The sequence below is a fragment of the Gopherus evgoodei genome, chromosome 11 (assembly GCF_007399415.2).
Source record: "Gopherus evgoodei ecotype Sinaloan lineage chromosome 11, rGopEvg1_v1.p, whole genome shotgun sequence".
In the NCBI taxonomy this organism is placed as follows: Eukaryota; Metazoa; Chordata; order Testudines; family Testudinidae; genus Gopherus; species Gopherus evgoodei.
This window is the reverse complement of record NC_044332.1, coordinates 66,972,033-66,991,819: the sequence shown is the minus strand read 5'-3', so window position 1 is coordinate 66,991,819 and position 19,787 is coordinate 66,972,033. Positions and strand designations below refer to the sequence as shown.

Genomic DNA, 19,787 nt, shown 5'->3' with positions numbered 1-19,787 from the left:
GATTTCCTGGTTTACTCTTGGCCTTACTGGTTATTAAAAGATTTAAGGAACAATTACTTGCCTCGTTAATGCATATTTTTAAAATAGGTAAAGAAACCAACAGTTTTATAAACACAGAAACAAAGAAGCAAGTCCCAGTTACAGACAACAGCAGCACAGGCTTTTGGAACTGATGGAATTAAGACATCTTACGCCAGACAGCAGTGTATCAAGCCCATTTCTACACTGGCTTAGGCACATTCCACCCCAGCATCTTCGCTGTGGCTGCAGTTGTGTTCCCCCCAGTGGGTTTTTTCACAGTCAAAAATGGAGGCTTCTGTTCCACTGCACTCCACGTTATCAAGCCAAATGGGATGAGAATCTTTTTGGAGGATGAATGCTTAAAAAAAAAAAAAAGGCAAAATAAGTCACTGTAGGGCATGTGAAATAGACATATACCAAAGAAATCTGTAATGTGAATCACAAAGAGGACATTCTTTAGGTTTCACACGTCCTTTAGGGCTAGACTGAGCCTTAAGGCACAGCTCTGTGTCAGGATTGGGTACCTGTGTCAACCCAGGAGGAGGCCCTAGCCCCAAGAGAAAGTAACTTATTGCAGCCTTTTACTGAGTGCAGCTGACTTCCCCTCTCATGCCAGCTTGGCATTGTGGGCTGGTGCACTGGGGGGTGGAGTCAAAGCTTCATATATTCCTGCCCTCCCTCCACCCATCTGTAGGCGCATGGGAACGGTGGGTCAGCAAAGGCTGCTCGTCCCATGCTCAGTGCCCCACAGTGCAGCTAACTCAGATGGAAAGAAAGGACTCTTTGTACAGGTTACGTCCATTCTGGCTCACAGCGCAGAGTGAGGAAGAAGCCTTCCCTGGTGCACCTTTACCACCGTGTGTGTCTTGGTAAGAGCAGGTCACAATCCTGTCTTTTGTTACCAGTGAAAAACAGAACAAGTCCCCCTCCCCGCAAGGAATACATAACAAACTCCTGAAACAAAACAGGGGGAGGAGGGGAAGGAGCTGGACAGATTGCAATCGAAGTTGTCACCTGACATGTTGGAGGTGGTCTCTCAGCTTGAATCTCATGCACTTTGCTGCACATATTGCCCATAGTCCCTTCCAAATGGAAGGGGTAACACTTACTTAAGAGGCCTTTGGGTACCCCACTGCAGAGAATTACACTTGCCACCAGGGCCGGCTCCAGCTTTTTTGCTGCCCCAAGCAGCGAAGAAAAAAGAAAAAGAAAAACCCGATTTAGCTGCTGCCGAATTGCAGCCAAAGACTGAAGCGGGTGACTGAAGGACCAGCTGCCGAATTGCCACCACTGACCCGGACGTGCCGCCCCAATAACGGGTGGAGTGCTGCCCCTTTCTATTGGCCATCCCCAGGTACCTGCTTCCTTCGCTGGTGCCTGGAGCTGGCCCTGCTTGCCACTAATATAGGGCATAGCTAAGACAGTGCAGAGCTTTAGGTTGGATGGTTTCATCCAAATGATTTCTACTCTCTGGGATCTGCAAAACTGGGCTGGAAATTTTGCAAGAACAGACTTTCTAACACTATGGTGGCACTTCTGCTTCCAGCTTTGGCTAGAAGTAGGAAGTGCAGGGGCACATGGAAATGAGAGATCAGAGAGGAAACAACATTAAGTGAACTTTTGTGAACTTTGGAAAAGTTGAGCGGGTTCAGATTGTGGGTAAAACTTGAGGGTGGGTGGAGGATAGAAGGGTTTTCTTTATAAGGGTTTAATTATAATGATTCACCCCAGTGATCGTCTCAAATCAGGGATATGTGCACTAATCTCAACAATCCTATTTAACAGAGAAATCTCTAAACACTTTGCTTCTGTTGACCATCCATGTATCTGAACAGTTCGTGCCCAGTTGCCCCAGAACACTTCCATACAACTGTTCTGTAAGTTCTTGATTGCTGGGTGATTATTCTATAGGTTATGGTACTGCCCTCTTTGCTTTAGCAGAACACCCATTCACTTCAGTAGGAGTTTTGTCTCAGTAAGAGTGGCAGGGTCTGGACCAGAAGGGATGTGTGGGGGTGACCCCCAGATTTGGCTCACACTGAGCATGATCACACAGACTGAGCATGCTCAATGACACTGCTGAAGCCAGCTGCCTTGACTCTGAGCCCCGCATCAGAAGGCATGGGTTGCCTCTGGTCTGGACCATCATAATTTCTCTTTTGGGGGCCGCTGGGGTAGGTGGCTATTTTGACAATCAGGAAATAGAAACAGCAAGTGGTAGGGAGATAAAAGGCACGAATGGAAATTCTAGAGTTATCCTCTGAGGCAGCATGTCTGGAAAGCCCATGCAGCTCACCTGAGAATGCAAGTATCTCAAGAAACCATATATTGTGTACAACCTTAGACTGTGATCCTGCACTTGGAAAGAATTTCAGGACTTCACAAAGAATTTGTGAAGAGCAAAAATCCTGTGCGAGTGGCACCGAACAAGTGTGGCACCCTGGACTGAAAAAATTTCAGCTCTGTATCTGAATGCCTGGCTGCAAGTGGCTTGGGTGCCAGGAGGCCATGAATACTGTCCCTGTAAATGTTGAATCTTGCACCGAACACCAGCCACACTATATAAAATCACAGATCACAATTTGGGATCGGGAATGTAATTGGTGATTTGGGTGATTAGTTATTAACTTACTTGTGGGTGTTGTCATGACGCGAACTGCATGACTATATCCCAGCATTTTGCAGACCACGGTTCCATCTTTTTTGTCCCATTTATCATCACATATTGTTCCCCACTTCCCTTTGTACAGAATTTCAACACGGCCCTCCTTAGCTGTTCCAATGAGTCTTATCTTGGAGTCGGAGTAGCTTTCCGCTGATGGATTAGGTGGTTATGAAATAATTGCACCAATTATACACAAGGAAAATAAGACATTTGCATAAGAAAAAATGACACAGAAGAATAAAGTGTTAAACCCAAGTACACAAATGAATGGCCACACCTAAATGAACATGGCTACATGGAAAACAGGTTGCTGTTGTAGCAAAAATCCGATCAGTTCAGGACCCTGTGGTAGACATGATGAACACAGGCATAGCTTGAGACTATTGAATCAAGTTTAGGCCTGTTATTTGTACAGGTTATATGCATTATTGTGGGCTCAGGATTGTATTCTACTCCAATAGGGAGGGTTACTGCAGCTCCTCCAAAAACTAAAAACAGTGGGGTATGATTACTGCAGTCCCTGGGACCAGTAAACAGTTCCAAAGAAGTACCACTCTCTGTGGTGGTTTGCATACACTGATTCAGATTGTGTTCAAGAGACCCAGGAGACTGGCGTATAAAGAGACAGGTTTCATTCTGAGGCCACAAATGGGCTTGACCATTTGTCCAAAAAGGGGGTGGCGGTATCAAACCCCATGGAAGGATTGGAACATGCAGGGATGTCATGGGGGACCACTGGTAAGCTTAATTATGCGTTTAGACCTTTTATTGTTTTATATGTTGTTTCTGTACTACTCTGAGAGAGCTGTTGGTTACTCATAACCACAGGCACATAGTCCTTGGAGAGAAAACAAAGCACAGAAGCTGGACACTAGTCAGACCTGCTGGGATAAGCAAGGGCATTGCAGGGAGGTGGGTTGCAACCGAACAACCCTGCTCAGAGGAAGAGTGATGGAGGTCCCTGCCCAGAGATTGGTGATGGTGAAAGGCCTCCTTGAGCAGACCCAGGAAGGGCTCAGAGGTGCAGTTACTTCAGAAGTGTGACTGACAGCCTGATCCTGCAGGCTCTTAAACACTTGCTTCACTTTATGCACGTGGGAGGTTCTGTTGGCATCATTGGGACTATGCAAATAGTCAAATTTAAGCATGTGTCCTGGGCATACATTGCATTCTATATAGTATTGGTGTTACAGGGCAGCTATGGAATATGAGATAAATGTCCCAGTACCTGGTTCACCCCTGTCACCTTTGCTCCCTGGCAGTCCTGTTCCAAATTTTAAAAAACCAATCATTAGACACACTTGCAAGGTAAAGTATAACAATTACCATTATGTCTTATACTTGTGTTGATCAGGGATGCATGCAAATGTTCAAAGAAAACTCCAGCCCTCTCGCACATTTAGACTTTGAAATGTACTCCTGGAATTAAATCCCTGATGCGGTTAAGCCCCTGGGACAGCTTTGGAACTCGTAATAGCAGCATGTTAAAAGCAGCAGGCGTATTATGCACTGCAAAGTACTCGCAATGCACCACACTGGTGAAAAGGTCCTGTGATGGTGAATATACGTCAGTGTGCAGAATTCTGTTATATTAAGTGGACAGTATTTTACTGGTGCTGCCATGCATATGCTACATATTTTAAATGTTATAAAAACAGCTCTAGAGTAGACATTTTTAAAACTGTGTTTTTAAAACACACATTTACAAACAACCTCCAGCTGCTTATGTTCTTTTCAAAATATAGAAGTCCCTTTCTCTATTTTATGATCAAATGGCCTTCAGCAATTAATTTGACCAGAGGTTTGCTATCAGGTGCTGTCTCTCACTGTGTGTTTGCACAGAACCTCGCACAAGGGGCCGCAATCTCAGTTCACATCTCTAGTTGCTACTATATTACAATTAAAAAAACCCAACAACAACAATAAATGTGCATAATAATTATTGACACTTTGGGGGAGGGATGGCTCAGTGGTTTAAGCATTGGCCTGCTAACCCCAGGGCTGTGAGCCTAATCCTTGAGGGGGCCATTTAGGGAACTGGGGTTAAAAAAGAAAACAAAAAAAAATTGTCTGGGAATTGGTCCTGCTTTGAGCAGGGGGTTGGACTGGATGATCTCCTGAGATTCGATGATTGCAAAATGCTTTAATGACTTAATTTAAAAAAAACCTACATATACAAAAAAATGGACCACCACCTTCCCTTTACATGTGGGGAAACTGAGGCAAAGAGAGGGAACGGTCCAGATCCTCAAAGGTGTTTAGGCACCTAACTCCCACTGAAAGGTGGGAATTAGGCATCTAAATACCTTTGAGGATCTGGGTCTCAGTGACTTTTATCCAGAGTCAAACAAGAAGTTAGTGGCAGAGTCAGGAATAGGAGCTGGGTCTCTTGACACCACAATGCCACTTGGGCCCTCTTAAAGGGTAGATTAGTTGGAACCACAAAGGAATCCCAAAGGACTAAAAAAAAAAGTTTCCCATCCTTTTTCTTTTGCTAAAAGCACTAAATATAAAACTCTTCCTTTTAATAAAGGATAAATATATAAAAGGACATTCACAACCTATTTTGTAATCTGGTAGGTGTGTTTTCTGCATCATTAACCAGAATCAGATGCAGGAGAAATCCAAAACTACCTGGCTGCATGTTGGCAGCTGAGTCGGGTGTGGCCTAAGCAGATTTCAACTACATGCCAGGAGTGAATTCAGAAATCAGTTCTAAACGTACAATCCAGTCTCACTGTTCTGACTGGGGCCAAATCAATTTGAGCTCAGTGGGAGTTTTCCATGTGTAAGACTGGCTGGATGGGGGGCACTTTATATCTAGTTCATCAGCAAAGATACAGCCTCAGTCTAGAGTGGCAGTGGGCAGAGACTAGTTAGTGTCACAGTGAAGTGGAGTGATGTCTCACTCTAGGGCTATCTGCCCACGTTGATGTTCTGTGTTGATACTTCTGGGCCACGTAAGCTGCTGTCTCAGCCACTTTTGGGCAACTGGAGACCTCGGAGTTTCACGCAAGGAAGAAAATATTTCAGTCCTGTGCAACGCGTGAGCTATGGATCAAAAAAAAGCCTCCAATGTTAGCAGCTGCACTGGTGCTGGAGCCACCAGAATAAATAAGGGCTGGACTGAGCCTGTGTAAAGTAATAGTGTAGCTGGGCTACCCCCAGAAAACAGGCCAGGGAGGAACTGTGACTCTCCTCCTCAGGCTTCCTCTTTGCTCCTTGGGTTGTGAGAGTAATTTACTTCACAGGTTGCAGGATAGTCCCTCTTCTTGGGCCAGCACAGCTTTGCTAGCTGGCTGGGGTTTGGAACCAGGGCCCTATCAAGTCCCTGATCTCCTCCACTCATTACCTGCCCACCGCTTCCTCCCTCCTCCCCTGTATACAGAGTTATGATCTGGGAAAGGTAAGCAGGGGGGTCACATCCCTTTATGTTGCAAGGGCCAGTTAGAATCTAGAAAGAAAGAAGAAAACAACGAAAGGCAGACGTTTGGCACAGAATCCCATGCTGCATCACTGCCTTAATGTAGCGTCCGAAAGAAATATCTCAGCTCAGATGCAAGCAGTGAATGAAATTTTCCCTGTAATGATGCACTGAAATGCCCTTGTCCAAGAGGCAAATTTATAAAACAAGACAACATAGATGAGTGACATTAAAAGAAAATATCTTTGTGTCTAATGCAGAATCACAGAGGAATTGTTCAAGAACTGGGCATTATTGCCAAAATACTACCACTGCAATGCTGGTACAATTGCTGGTCCTCCAAGGTATGGGTGTCTGTGGGCCAGTCTCATGATGACACCTAACTTTACTGATCACTTTTCAAATGTTTTTTTCCAGTCAGTCAATCTTTCCCTTTCCTTATTACAATTGCAACCCTTTATGGTCATGCCTCGTTGCATGCAGATGCATAGATATTGTTGAATTCTTAATTTCATATAAGTTACAGAGGAGAGGTGCATTGCAAGGTGTCTCTGCTGAAATGATACAAGGGAGCAGAAATGAAGTGTAATGAACTGCACTGGCAACCAGGGGGACATAAAGGTGGCTGGACGAGAGAATCTGGCCTCATGACTTTAAAACCCTTTGCATAATTTTTACCAAAATTTCCAGAAAGATGATACTATGAGGTAGCATCCAAAATGTCAGGAAGATTGGTTTCCTTGTGTGGGAACTTGGTAGTGGGTTGAAAAATCAGGTTTATAATGGAGAGCTAGCAGCAAGCTTAACCATGGAACAACTACTGCAACTTCCTAATACACACACAATGCAAAACATACCAGTGAATCATCAGAAACCTTGAGAGACAGTCTTACCTCTAGGTCCCATGTCTCCTTTGGTGCCTTTCATTCCTGGTTCACCTTTTGGACCTGGAATGCCAAAATACCGCCTGCTTTCATCATATTGGCCTCTAGACCCTAGGTGGAAAATATCAGAGAGCTGATGCCTTTGTCAATTTCTGAAGAAAAGAGCATGACAAGTATTACAGGCAATCACCTTCAAAAGTCAGTGAAACATTCCGTGTAAAGTACCCGATTGTGTAATTATCTATTACAGCAAGTGCTTTACCTGAATCGCCCTGTTCTCCCTTTGGTCCTGGAATGCCTAAGATCATCAAAACCAAAATAAATAAGTCAAACAGATATTTTCACACTTTTAAGCTTCCTCAAGCTTACATTTATAGTCAACTTTTCAATTAATGCAGATGGGAAGGCATGTTGGTTCTCTAGCTAATGGTTAACGAAGCGGATAAGGCATGTACAATATATTAAAATAAGAGCTTATTAACCTAGGAAGATTGGGTTTTCAGATCAAATCTTAGAGGATAAGTGGACCTTTCATTGATAACATACAGAAATTAACATACCTTATGTGCCAGATACACAGCTGGGGTAAGTCACAGTAGCTCTATTAATGTCAGTGGAAGGAGATTTGGGGTGTATGGGTAAAAAATACCTAGCAGGATATTCTTTTACTAAATTCAAAATGCTGGTAGCTATGTACCCTTCCCCCCTCTCTGACCAGGCATGCCATTTAAACCAGGAAGTCCCAGGGCACCAACTTCTCCATTCAGGCCTTAAAAGTTGAACGACAAAAGCGAAGTACAAAGAACTACAAAGGAACCAAAGTAATATAACATTTCTCGAGGGGCGGATCCTCTATTCCTGTGCAGAGGGCGAGCAAAATGGGTCTAACTGCTTCCACGTTGGAATCCTCCACTCGCTTTCACTAGTGGTACCGTTTTGGAGTGTAAAACTTTGCAGAGTGTAAACGAGCATACATAAGCGAAAGGCAGTGGAGAATCAGGTCCATACTGCATTTCAATCTGAAGGAACCCAAAGCACTTTCCAAAATTTAGGTCAAATTCTGCCCTGGGATGCATACACATTGGGTCACATTGACTTCAATGGGAGCGATGTGTATAGAGCCAAAAGGAGAATATGGCCACATACACACAGAATATAGCCCTGTAAACACACACAGAATATAGCCCTGTAAACACACACAGAATATAGCCCTGTAAATAAATTAGGGCTCTATGGAAATTTAATAGGATTCTATATAAATTGCTCTAAAAATCTATAGATGTTAACAGAAAAGATCTTTTCTATAGACTTTCTAAGTCATCCCATAGAATTTTAGCGAAGGGATATAATTCTGTAGGATAGTTCACAAAGCCCAGAGAAAGGATAGCAGCTGCTAGAAGGACTTTGCATAGGGGTAAAGAACACTCCATCCATATGCACCCGAAGAGGAAATGTTCATAGACAGAAAGCATTTACCTATGTGGCAATTTTTCCAGGGTACTCTGGGACAGATTTGCCTTTCATTTACACTGGGCTAAATCAGGAGCAACTCCTGCTCCATGCAGTTACTATAGTGTGAAACTGTTGCTATACTCAGTATCCATATCTTCATATCTAAATGCCACGATGAGTCAGGCCACGAAGCAGGGGAGACGCCATATGAATTTAGAATTAGACAAAAGGGGCCTGAATCACCACTGCATTATTCCAGTTTGACACTGGTGTTGCCTCAGTGGAGTGAAACTGGTGTGAAAGTGGAGTAATACTATGGTGAACTTGGCCTTAGAGGATTAGAAAGGGATTTACTGGCTGAAATTCTGGGACCCGTGTAACAGACTGACAATTTCCTGCAATATTGTAAATAAACTTTATTGAATGAAGTTCAACCTTATTGAATTAGTTTTAAAATCTTTGAATTCCTTGTATTAAAAATGCAATGGTGCGTATATTATTGTGGAATTGTATGTATTTTCATACAGCTGGGGGTGATTACACAAACTCACTCAGGTTATAAAGAAACCCCACCACCCTGGTGTATACTAATTCAACCTAGATTCTTCAGGGACTGATAGGCAAAGGAAGGATTTTTGAATAAATAGCCTGGTTTTAAACTGGCGTATGGCCTTTTTCCTGATCCAGCAAATGGACTGGACCCCTAATCCGCAGTGGGCCCCAATCTTTCAGGTAGGGTTGGAAGTACTGACCCTGCAGAATCTATGTTAGGGTTGAGATTAATTCTGTTAAACTTATTAGCATGCGCGTAGGTTCTTTTATTGTTTTAATGTGTTTTCTCTGCAATGCATTATTCCTTAAGAATAAAGTGGGCGCGCATAGGAAGTGCTGTTATCATCATTCTGTTATCAGTCTCTGACGAAAAAAACAAGACGGTGTCCTTGGCCAACCTGGCTGTGCTGAGAAATACACAGTGAAGGCAAGGAAGTGTGCAGCCTGGGAATACCCAAGTCAGAAAGGAGAGAGATGCAGGTCTCCAACCAGAAAGGCAGTGCCTGGGGAACTGGAAGCTGGAAAGTGGATGCCTTTGCTGAACCACCAAGGGGAGACAGAGGTGCAGTTGCTCTGGACTGTGATTGCCTATATATGCAGGAGGTCAGACAAGATAGTCGTAATGGGCTCTCCTGACTTTAAAAATCTATGAAAAATATAGAACAAAAGATCCTCCTTCTCCTTTCACTTACATCCATTTACAGCAGTTTTACACCAGTGTAACTTGATTGAATTCAGTGGAATTACTCTTCAAGTCTGGAGGTGTATGTAGCTTGCTGAGGGATTGGAGGGAGGGCAGTTGTTGTGTTTATAATACTCTTCCTTGGTAATTGGGACAAATGGACATTTCTCAGTTACAATGATGGTGGGTTTGATTTTCTTTTAAATTAGACTTTCAGGGCCAATCCACTACAGCTGTTAATTGACCTCGATTAAGTTAGAGCCGATTTGCACCAGCTGCATACCTGCCCTTTTTCAATGAAATGCACCTTTAAGGGAGATCAGTGTTATACCAATACGAGAAACTTTTCTTTTTGACTGGCTTACCTGCCTCTCCTTTCTGTCCTGGAAGCCCTGGTGCACCCACTCTACCTACAATACAATATTGGTGTTAGCATTAGTGATATTTGTACAAATCATTAAACATGCATCTCCCCTCTTCTCCACCAGCCCCCTGCCAGATTTGGCTTTCTGCCTTATTAACTTACCATTTAACCTGACTAACCTGCATCTCCCTTGTTCCCAGGAGCATTAGTTGGTCCTTTGGGGCCCATCTCTCCCTTCTCACCCACTTCACCTTTACTTCCTTGAAGACCTATTTAATAATACAATGAATGTGTTTGAAGCAAAGGTTTGGAGTCAAATCTGTGTCGCTCTAACAGCATCAGCATCTGGCCCTGGGTCTGCATTTCTCGATCTGACGTTTTCAGTTGGTAATCAAGATACTTATGACAGAATACAAAAGAATGCAACAAAATATTTCAGAAGTGATTGCAATCCCCTCCTTCTCTTTTCTGTTCCAGCATTTTCCCAAGATTCCTTGAATTTTTTAAGATCTGTTTTGCCATTTATGAGCCAGACCCTCAGCTGGTGCAAATCAGTGGAATTCTGTTAAATAAATGGAACCCTACTGATGTACACCAGCAGAGCGGCAATGCTACATTTCCAAATGTTCTGTGTATAATCATCATTCTCCACTCATATGTACCACTTCCCCTTGTTTCCACTCTCCACCCTGTCTTCGGCTCATTCTCCCTGTCCACATCTCAGACGTGGCTGATGAATACCAATGTAATGCAAGTTACACAGGCGAGAAACCCTGCCTAATTCTTCTGTTTAACTTACACAAAACTCTAGCTTATATGGGATATAAACCACTCAGAGGCAGGCTTTTCTATCACTCTAACCAACCAAACCTGCACGTGATTGTGCATTTAAATTGTATTATATTAGTTTATACCATATAAATCCTTCTGTAAACACCACTGCTATAATCAGGGATGTACTGATAATTAAATACCTGCTTCTTTCATTACACGTACATATCCTCAAAAGAGAATATAAAAGCTCATTACTCTGAGTCAGCATTTCTGGAGGACCACCCTCCTTGGTGCACTGACATAGCAAGAAACAAAATGGCACCACACAAATAAGGCAAATAACCTCATTCATCCCATCTCTTTATAGACTGGTAACCCCATGGTCAGAGATATCTGAATCTCTGTGGAAACAACTCACAGAGTAATAATACATTTTACACTGTAAACGGAAAAGACTTAACTAGGAAGGCATGTGAAATTGTTAAAATTGCATAGGTAAAAATAAGCAAATTGTCTTACCTGTAGGCCCCCTATCCCCTTTCATTCCTAGTTCACCTTTTGGACCAGCGAGGCCCCTGTCCCCTTTACTTCCATCTTCACCCGGTGGTCCTCTTAAACCTGGATGAAAAATACCAAACTTCTGATGCTTAGAACATCCCACGAAAGACCGATTACACACACTACAAAATGCAATACCGATATAAGAGTCCAATTCTGCTCTTGTTGTAGATCCAGAGTGACTCCGAAGATGCCAGTGCTGTTACTTTTGAAATAGACATTTGTCACCGGGGGCCAAATTTGGGCCTCTCTGTGTAAATTCAGTACTGTCCGCTGGATTCTATTCTCATTCACTGGCTTTACTTTGGTTTATTTCTGCTAACTTCAATGGAGTTATTCCTGATTTACATAGGTTTGGCTGAGAGCAAAATCCATAGCAGCAACACAGTGAAGGAAATGCATTACCTTGGTCTCCTTTTGTCCCCTTTGGTCCTTCTATTCCTGAAATCCCAATAAGTACCTATTAATAATAACAATTAATGGATATGAAAGATAGATATTTTTGAGCCCAGACAATCCATGGGTATTGGGCCAGATTCTCAGTGGGTGTAAATAGACACAGTCGCTCCACTGACATAACTGGAGCTATGCTAATTTACACTAGCTGCGACACTAGTCCAACTGTCTATGAGCCAAATCCTGCTGTCCTGGCTCAAAGGCTGAGGTCTGTTTTAATTTTTCCCTGAAAAGGCACTGAAATGTATAGGTAGCGAACTGCAGGATTTGGCCTGAAGTAGTACTTCATTGTTGTAAGTCATGCTGCACAGCAAGGAAGACACAGATGCTTGATGCTTAAAATGCTTGTTTGGCATAAACATAGACAAGCACCACGGATGGAGGAGGTGGGGGAGCAGCAGAACGGCCTTGCTGCCTGACTGGCTGCGGGGGCCCTTACCTAGTGAGACTGGTGCGGTTCCAGTGCAGAAAGGCTTGGAGTCCCCAAGCAGGGGGTAGCAATCTCCCTGCATGTCAGGAACATCTGATGTGCATGAGCATTCTGCTCCCCAGCTAGGAGCCGTGGGAGAAGGGAGGGATGAGGGAGAACCTGGTCAATCTATGGTTTGCCATGGTCTAAATGGAGAACCAAGGCAGCGACCAGGGAACTACATCTGTTGCGAGCACAAAGCACAGCCTGAGGGATAATTCCTTCCCCAGCATGTACCATTTAGGCTGTGCAATAGCTCCAGGATTTAGTCCCAATGAAAGGCCGTATTTCGATCTCTTTTACACTAGTGAAAAATTGGGAATAAATCCATACACTTTAGCGGAGTTACTCCCAATTTATCCTAGTGTAAATGAGACCAGAATCTGGTCTGAAGACTAGGTCTCCAGGAACAGGACACATAGGATAACTGGATCATATGTTGATTACAACATACATATTTTAGTGTGCATAGAGCAGTGGCTGATCAAATTATGTAGTATCAGTGTGGCTCTATCAGCAGGACTGTCATCTCTGAGACAGAAAGTTAAGTTACAGTCCAGTTATGACTTATGACCCATAAAACATCATGTAAATCACTCAGATTGCTGGTGCGTGTCCTGGTTTTACCAAACTTTGTGTATTCAGTTCTTTGCTTAGCTCTTCGTTTACTTTTGAGGAGGTGCTGCTACTAATCCTTTCTTACCTGCTTCTCCCTTGTCTCCTTTGGCACCTGGAGCTCCTACTCCTCCAGGTATCCCTGAAATATCAAAGGAAATATGTGGATTGAGCATTATGTAGGACAACATTTGTATAGTGACTGTAAAGGTTAGTAACTCAGTACCTGGAGTTCCATCCTTTCCAGATGAACCTTTCTCCCCTTTCTGAGTACCCCCAGGGCCAGAAAGACCCTCAGCACCCTTTTCTCCAGGATTACCTTGAAATTGAATTGGCAAAAAATTAACATTGATTCTTTAGTGAAGCAGGGCCGCCCAGAGGATTCACTGGGCCTGGGGTCTTCGGTGGCAGGGGGCCTCCGCCGTCGAAGACCCAGCACTTCGGTGGCAGGTCCCCGGATGAAAGGACCCCCCTGCCACCAAATTGCCGCCAAAGACCCGGAGTAGAAGAAGCTCTGGGGCCCCAGGTCCTGAGAGAGTTTTCTGGAGGCCCAGCAAGTGAAGGACCCCGCTCCAGGGCTCCCAAAAAACTCTCGTGGGGGTCCCTGCAGGGCCTGGGGCCTGGGGTAAATTGCCCCACTTGCCCCCCCAGGCAGCCCTGTTGTGAAAACTGAAACCACAGCTCCCAAACAAGTAAACTAACTGCAAGACACACACAAAACCTACATCTACAGAAGCTCACCACCTCTATCTATTTGTTTTCTACAAGTGAATGTGGTGAAATGCAGGAAACATCACAGGGGTTATAAAGGACATTCCTCAACAATGCACGTGACGTGTTCAGAGGTGGATTACAGTTTCGTGGGGCCCTGGGCTAGAGGAAGTGGCCTCTCCCACGCCATGCCCCCGCACTCCTGCCAGGGAGCAGGGTTGGGGTGCAGGGGCTTCCTCCACTCCCTGGCAGGACCACTGAGCGGGCAGAACAGGTGCGCAGGGTGCCTATTTTTCCAGGGGCCCCACTGGATATGTTCACATTCTCAGAGTTTGCAGTGGGAAGCATGTGCTTAAAATCCCTTTCAGGTTTAAAAACAGTGGCCAAAATGTTCACATCTGAAGCGTTTAACGTTTGCTATCTCAATCCATATTTAGTACCCAAAATCAAAGAGCCAATGGAAAGTCTGAGAATCAGGGCATTTTTATTTCTATTTGTTCTTATGATGCAAGGGAGGGTTCATTTCCATGACTTACCCTTCTCTCCTTTCTCCCCAGGAAATCCAATACCTAAAATACAAATACATCCACTTTTGTTCTCCTCTGCTTGTCTACATTGTTAAATATGTCCCCACTCCACTCTGAGTTTTATGTTATTTGCTTACCTGGTGACCCTGGTTCTCCTTTGCTTCCAGCTGGTCCTCGTAGACCCATGTCTCCCTTCTCACCTTTTCCTCCTAGAAGATGGATTTGACAGCATAAAGGACAAGTGTAAATTAAAGGCTGTGGACCAGGATGTGGCCATAACTAGAACCAGATCCTCAGATGGGTGTAAGCTGACATAAGTCCATTGAATGCAATTGAATTATGCTAATTTACACCAACAAGAATCTGGCCTTGTGTATATTTCAGCATGTAACCAGAAGGAGGAGTAAGCACTTGAAAACTTGAAATCCTTTTCACCTTGACTTCCTTTCTCCCCCTTGTCACCTGAATTGAACAGAATAAAGCCTTCATCTCAGGCAGGCAAAGATAACTTGGTTCAGAAAAAAGGTTGCAATTGTAGGCACTAGTTAAACACCAGTCTGAAGTATAAGTCTTGGGGAGATTGAGGAACAGACAGTCAATGTTACAAAAGGGAAGCAGGGTATCTCTTAAAACGCCACATGAATTCATCTAGGAGAAGTAACCTTCACATCGGGGGAGTTTTAGGGCTTGATCCTGAGCATGTGCAAACCCTCCCACTCAACTCAGTGGGCCCAATCCAACTCCCACTGAAGTCAACGGATGAATTTCCATTGTCTTCAAAGGTAAATGCATGAGGACCGTATTCAGCTATTCTACTGCAAGAACAAGTGTCAGAATTTGGGGTGCAATCCTATAAAAGGCTGAGGCCCATAGTGTGACGTGGGAGCTGCTCAGCACTTTGTAGGATCACACATTATTCACATAGGAAAACTGACATGCTGAATTACTTGTTGCGGACTAGATTGAGCTTGTAGTAAAAGATGCTGTGAAACTACTCTGCAGTTGTGGCTCCCACCCGGTTCCCATCAGTTCCTCCCTGATCCCATCCAGGTTCAAGAAGTAAGTTACTGATAAAGCTCTTGATAAAATACAACTTACTTCTCCCATCATGTCTGCCCAGCTACCCTGGCTAATGAGCAGCAGCGGGGAGAGGAGACAGAGTTGAGATTCTTCTAGTTCCCAGCTTCTCCTCACTCACTTGCTCAGAATGGGGAGTATCCAGAGAACAGGGTCTACATGCTGCACCAAAACCAGACTCCCAGCAGGCCATGCAAGGGGGTGTGGGAGGAGCTTGACTTCAATGGGACCACTGATGTGCATAAAATTATGCACGGTAATTACATCTTTGTAGGAACGGGGCCCAAATGACTTATTGAATAGGGTTCCAAAATCTAACTTCCGATTCTGCACAGAACAGGGGAGGGGAAGGGGAGAGGGGGGAAACTATTCATTGCTCAAATATTTACTTACCTGGAGGACCAGGCTCTCCTTTGATTCCAAGTTGCCCTGAAATGGATATTTGATGTGTATTTTTAAACAGTCACCACCCAATTGTTGATTGAACAGTAAGTTAACAAATTTAGCTCTGAGTTGAAAATGTCACCCTCCCAGACTAGATGATCATAATGGTCCCTTCTGACCTTAAAGTCTATGAGTCTATAAGACTGGAAGTCCTAGAGAGGCCTGAAAAAAGTCTGAGCAACATTATGTGGGTGTGCTGGGTCGGGGGACTGGGTACAGGCAGCCCACGCCCATTTCAGCACAGGAAATAGAATCTAGCTGCAACAAAGTGGGACCACAAAGGGATATGCCAACCTGGGCTCCATACTTCCATCCTATACATAATCTTATCCAGTTCTGAGGGCCAGATCCTCAGCTGGGACAGATCGTCATAACTCCGTTCATTTTTTGTGGCAGCCACTGTCTACTGCTCTGTGTTTACACAATGAGGCCCTTTTCCTGGTTGCTCCTTAAGTATTATTATATTTTCGTAGCAATGCCTATCGCTCACATTGTGCTTTTCCTCAGTAGATTTCAAAGCACTGCACTTTGCAATCTTTAAGGTATTTACCTTCACAACACTCCTGGGAGGCAAGACTGTGATCCCCATTTTACACGTGGGGAACTGAGGCACACAGAGGCTAAGTGACTAGCCCAAGATCACACAGAAAGCTGTAGCAGAGCAGAGAACTGACTCCAGGTCTCTCAAGTCCTAAGGCTAGTGCCCTAACCACTGGACCATCCACAATAATAAGTCAAGTCAATGGACCTACACCATTTACATGAGCTGAGGATCTGCACCCCGGCCCTTCAATCTTAGGGAAGAAAGCTGGAGTTTCCCATAGGGACCACTGAATTGTGCATTTTCTATTTAAAGAGGCTTAGACTCTTGTATTGCTTATACTGCACTATCAGGCTTTCAGATTATGCACCAAATATGACAGTCAAAAAGATAAGGTGCAGCAGAGAGATACCTGCAGCCAGTGTGATATTGTTCATCCTCATCCATAAATGGTGGTTGCTGACCCTAATGGTGTTGATTTCCTCCTCTAAGCTTTCGATTAATGGTTCTTCACCTCTGGGGCTCTTTCTGTAAAAGCTTCTCTCCTGAAGAGTTTCATTGTAGAAGGGGCTGACCAGTACCTCTGCTAAATGAGAGTTGTCTTCTTTTTGGAGTTTGCGGATTTCCTCCTGTATGTTAAAGACTGGGAAAATGGAAGACATCGTGAAATACATATTCTTAATCTTCTATCACCCTGCTCTATAGGGCAATTCATGTTGACTAGCCCTGAGTTCCTGTAAAACAGTCACTTCTTTCTTGCAGGACAGGTAGAATGTGACCTGAAACCAGGACAGAGGTACTGGGCACAGCTCGGCCATGCCTCCGCTGTTAATCTGGCTTCACTGGTGTTTGTACTCATGCTAGCTCAATGAGAGTACATTGAGCAGGGCAATACATCCCTAACTTGTAGTGTAGACAGAGCCATTGGCTCTCATTGACTTATGTAGGCATTTTTAGTATGCCCTTCATTATTGTACCCAGGGGCCACATATGCCTGGATATGTGGCCAGATATGTAACATATCTAAAGTGCATCTGGGGAAAACAACAGTTTCTAATAGAGGGAGCCTTCCTTCTTAGAGTGCTCAGGATCATTTACTGTGCTCCAGAAGTTTCTCTGAGGAACTGAAGGAAAGTGTCCTTATCCTCTGCTCTTCATGGCACTCATCCCTTACCCCCCTGAAACAGAGATCAGCTTCCTGGCATGAGGAGAGAACGTGCATAAAACTCTCCCCACCCTGTAAACACACCCTTCCTGGGTGTACTCTTTCAGAACCAGCCTTGAGTGACAGATGGGCATAACAACGGTTTATAGGAGTGATATTGATTGCTCTTGGATATTAGCAGGGTAATGCTTAAATAGTCTACCTAGCTGTCTATTTATAATGCACCAATCATCACACTATCTTAACTGGCTGAGCGAAGGGGGACTCTCCCAGGCAGAAAGAAAAGATATGAGAATGGAGGAAAGGAGGGGGAACTGAGGAATGGTGGACACACAAAGCACTCTGGAATGTGGGACAATGGTATGGAGGAAGGGTAAATAAGGGACTTGAAGAGCCCCCTGGCATATGGCAGAGAGGGAAGGGGGGGCACACAGAGCTCTTGCCATGGTGGGGATGGGGAAAATGAAGAGGAGAATGAGGAACAGTGGTATGGGGCACACAGAGCCCCGGGCATGATGGGAGAATGGGGGACACTAGAGGGAGAGGAGGATGGGGAACCCACAGAGCCCCTGGCAAAGGGGAGAGGGGAATGGGACCCACAGAGCCCCTGGCATGGAGGAGAGGCGGACTGGGGTTGCAGGGAGTCCCTGAAATAGAGGGGTGGAAGGGTGGCATACAGGAGCTTGCTGAGACAGCGACTGGAGGGATGCGCAGAGCCCCTGGTCTGTACGATATGCTCAGCCTATTGAAGCATGCAGCCCTCTAGGATGGCGTATTGCAAAAGCATCAGGTGCAAACATGTTGCCAACCATTACAAGCATCTTTGAATTCAAGGGGTAATTATACTAAACAGTTATTTACTGTAACCTTGGGGTAATTACAGTAAATGGTTATTTACTGTAGCCTTAGGGTAATTACCTTTAAGCGCTAATAGTCCCAGGCCTAGAGTTAGCGTCATTATGTAGATTGCCAGTGCAGTCCAAACACAGCACGCAGAAGGTTTCTTCTTGCTGTGCGGTTCTAAAGTCCAGCAGAAACAAGACAAACATTCTTTCAAATCGTGTTCACCGTGACATCCTCTGTTCATTTACAGCGCACACATTTCTTTGGACAATTCTGTGCAAATAAAATATCTGTACCATTCTTGAAACACATGCCGTACCTACAATTGCAGGGGCATGTAGGGTACATGGAGCTGATGGGAAAAGGAAGCTGTGTGCACACTACAGTGTGTAGCAACATGCAACAGTGAAAACCTCTGGCACCGGGAAAGTAGGAGGAAAAGGGTCTGGCAGTGGGGAGCTCCTGGAGTCTTTCTCCATCGCCTCCCCTTGCCAGAGCCTTTCCCCACTGCGAAAGCCTTTCACAGTGGCGGGGCAAGGCTCTGACAACATAAGAACAGAAGCTCAGGAAGATTCCTGTAATAGAAGGCACTGTACACAGAGTTACAGCTGGACCACTCTGTTGGTACTAAAAGTCCTGTGAAAGAGCTTTAATTTTAGAAGCTACAGTATTAAAAAAAAAATAGAACTTTCGAAGAATTGTTCTTCAAAACGGCTATTCTGTCCCCATATGCACACACTAAACGATCCAGAAGCACATGATCCTGTGAGCAATTTTTAAACTCTTAGTTAAACAAGAGTTTCATGCAGTGAGTGCTAGGATTGTACAGGCTGTAAGTCCAGGCAAACTTAGAACATAAGAATGGCCCTGCTGGGTCAGACCAAAGGTCCATCTAGCCCAGTAACCTGTCTTCCGACAGTGGCCAATGGCAGGTGCCCTTAATTGAGTTTAGCAAAGTGTATGATGCTGAGTCATAATGATTAAAAGGAGCATCATCTTCATTAATGTTACAATAGAATTGTTTTGAGTCAGCAACAGTGTTTTTATGTTCACTTGCAATTCATAAATGTACAGTTTTGGTTAGCTTTTGGTGATTTGAATCTCTGAAATATTTTAGGCATTGAAATTTTACACAATGGAAATGTATTTAGTTTATTTAAAAAACACTGGAAGAAAAAATTATTAGTCTCCAGCAAATACTATCTCCTCAGCATTTTTGGCTGGAAGAGATGTGTCCCAGATACATCTCTTTTTTAATGTTCAGATACATTTAGGAGCAAAAGTCATAGTAAAAAGGCATTGCATATGTAATGCAAATAGATCAGCTATTTTCTTCACAGATCAGCCTAAACACTTATAAATCAATTTAATTAAGCAATAAAAGTACTTTACCGTATAGGTCAAATGTGGTGGTACCAGATGAAGCAAACCTAATCTTGTCTGACATTGTGAACATTTTGGTAAAATTCGAAATTCCATCTTCATTGTAATTCTTTGGATTTTCCATGGTGAATTTTTTATAGTTAACCTAGAGTCCTGTCAGATTAGAGACACCGAGGAAAT

General features: G+C 44.1%; 1 protein-coding gene across 1 annotated transcript; it reads right to left on the bottom strand.

Moving 5' to 3' along the window:
* Positions 1-230: 230 nt before the first annotated feature.
* MARCO (macrophage receptor with collagenous structure) lies at positions 231-18,339 on the bottom strand. The gene is made up of 14 exons (XM_030579854.1): positions 18,300-18,339; positions 16,629-16,859; positions 15,625-15,660; positions 14,292-14,363; positions 14,164-14,196; positions 13,005-13,058; positions 11,338-11,436; positions 10,224-10,313; positions 10,046-10,090; positions 7,257-7,292; positions 7,004-7,105; positions 3,915-3,950; positions 2,654-2,836; positions 231-361 (listed from the first exon to the last, which is right to left on the bottom strand). The coding sequence occupies exons 1-14, from the start codon at positions 18,337-18,339 to the stop codon at positions 231-233; spliced, it is 1,188 nt and encodes a 395-aa protein (XP_030435714.1).
* Between the last annotated feature and the right edge of the window lie 1,448 nt (positions 18,340-19,787).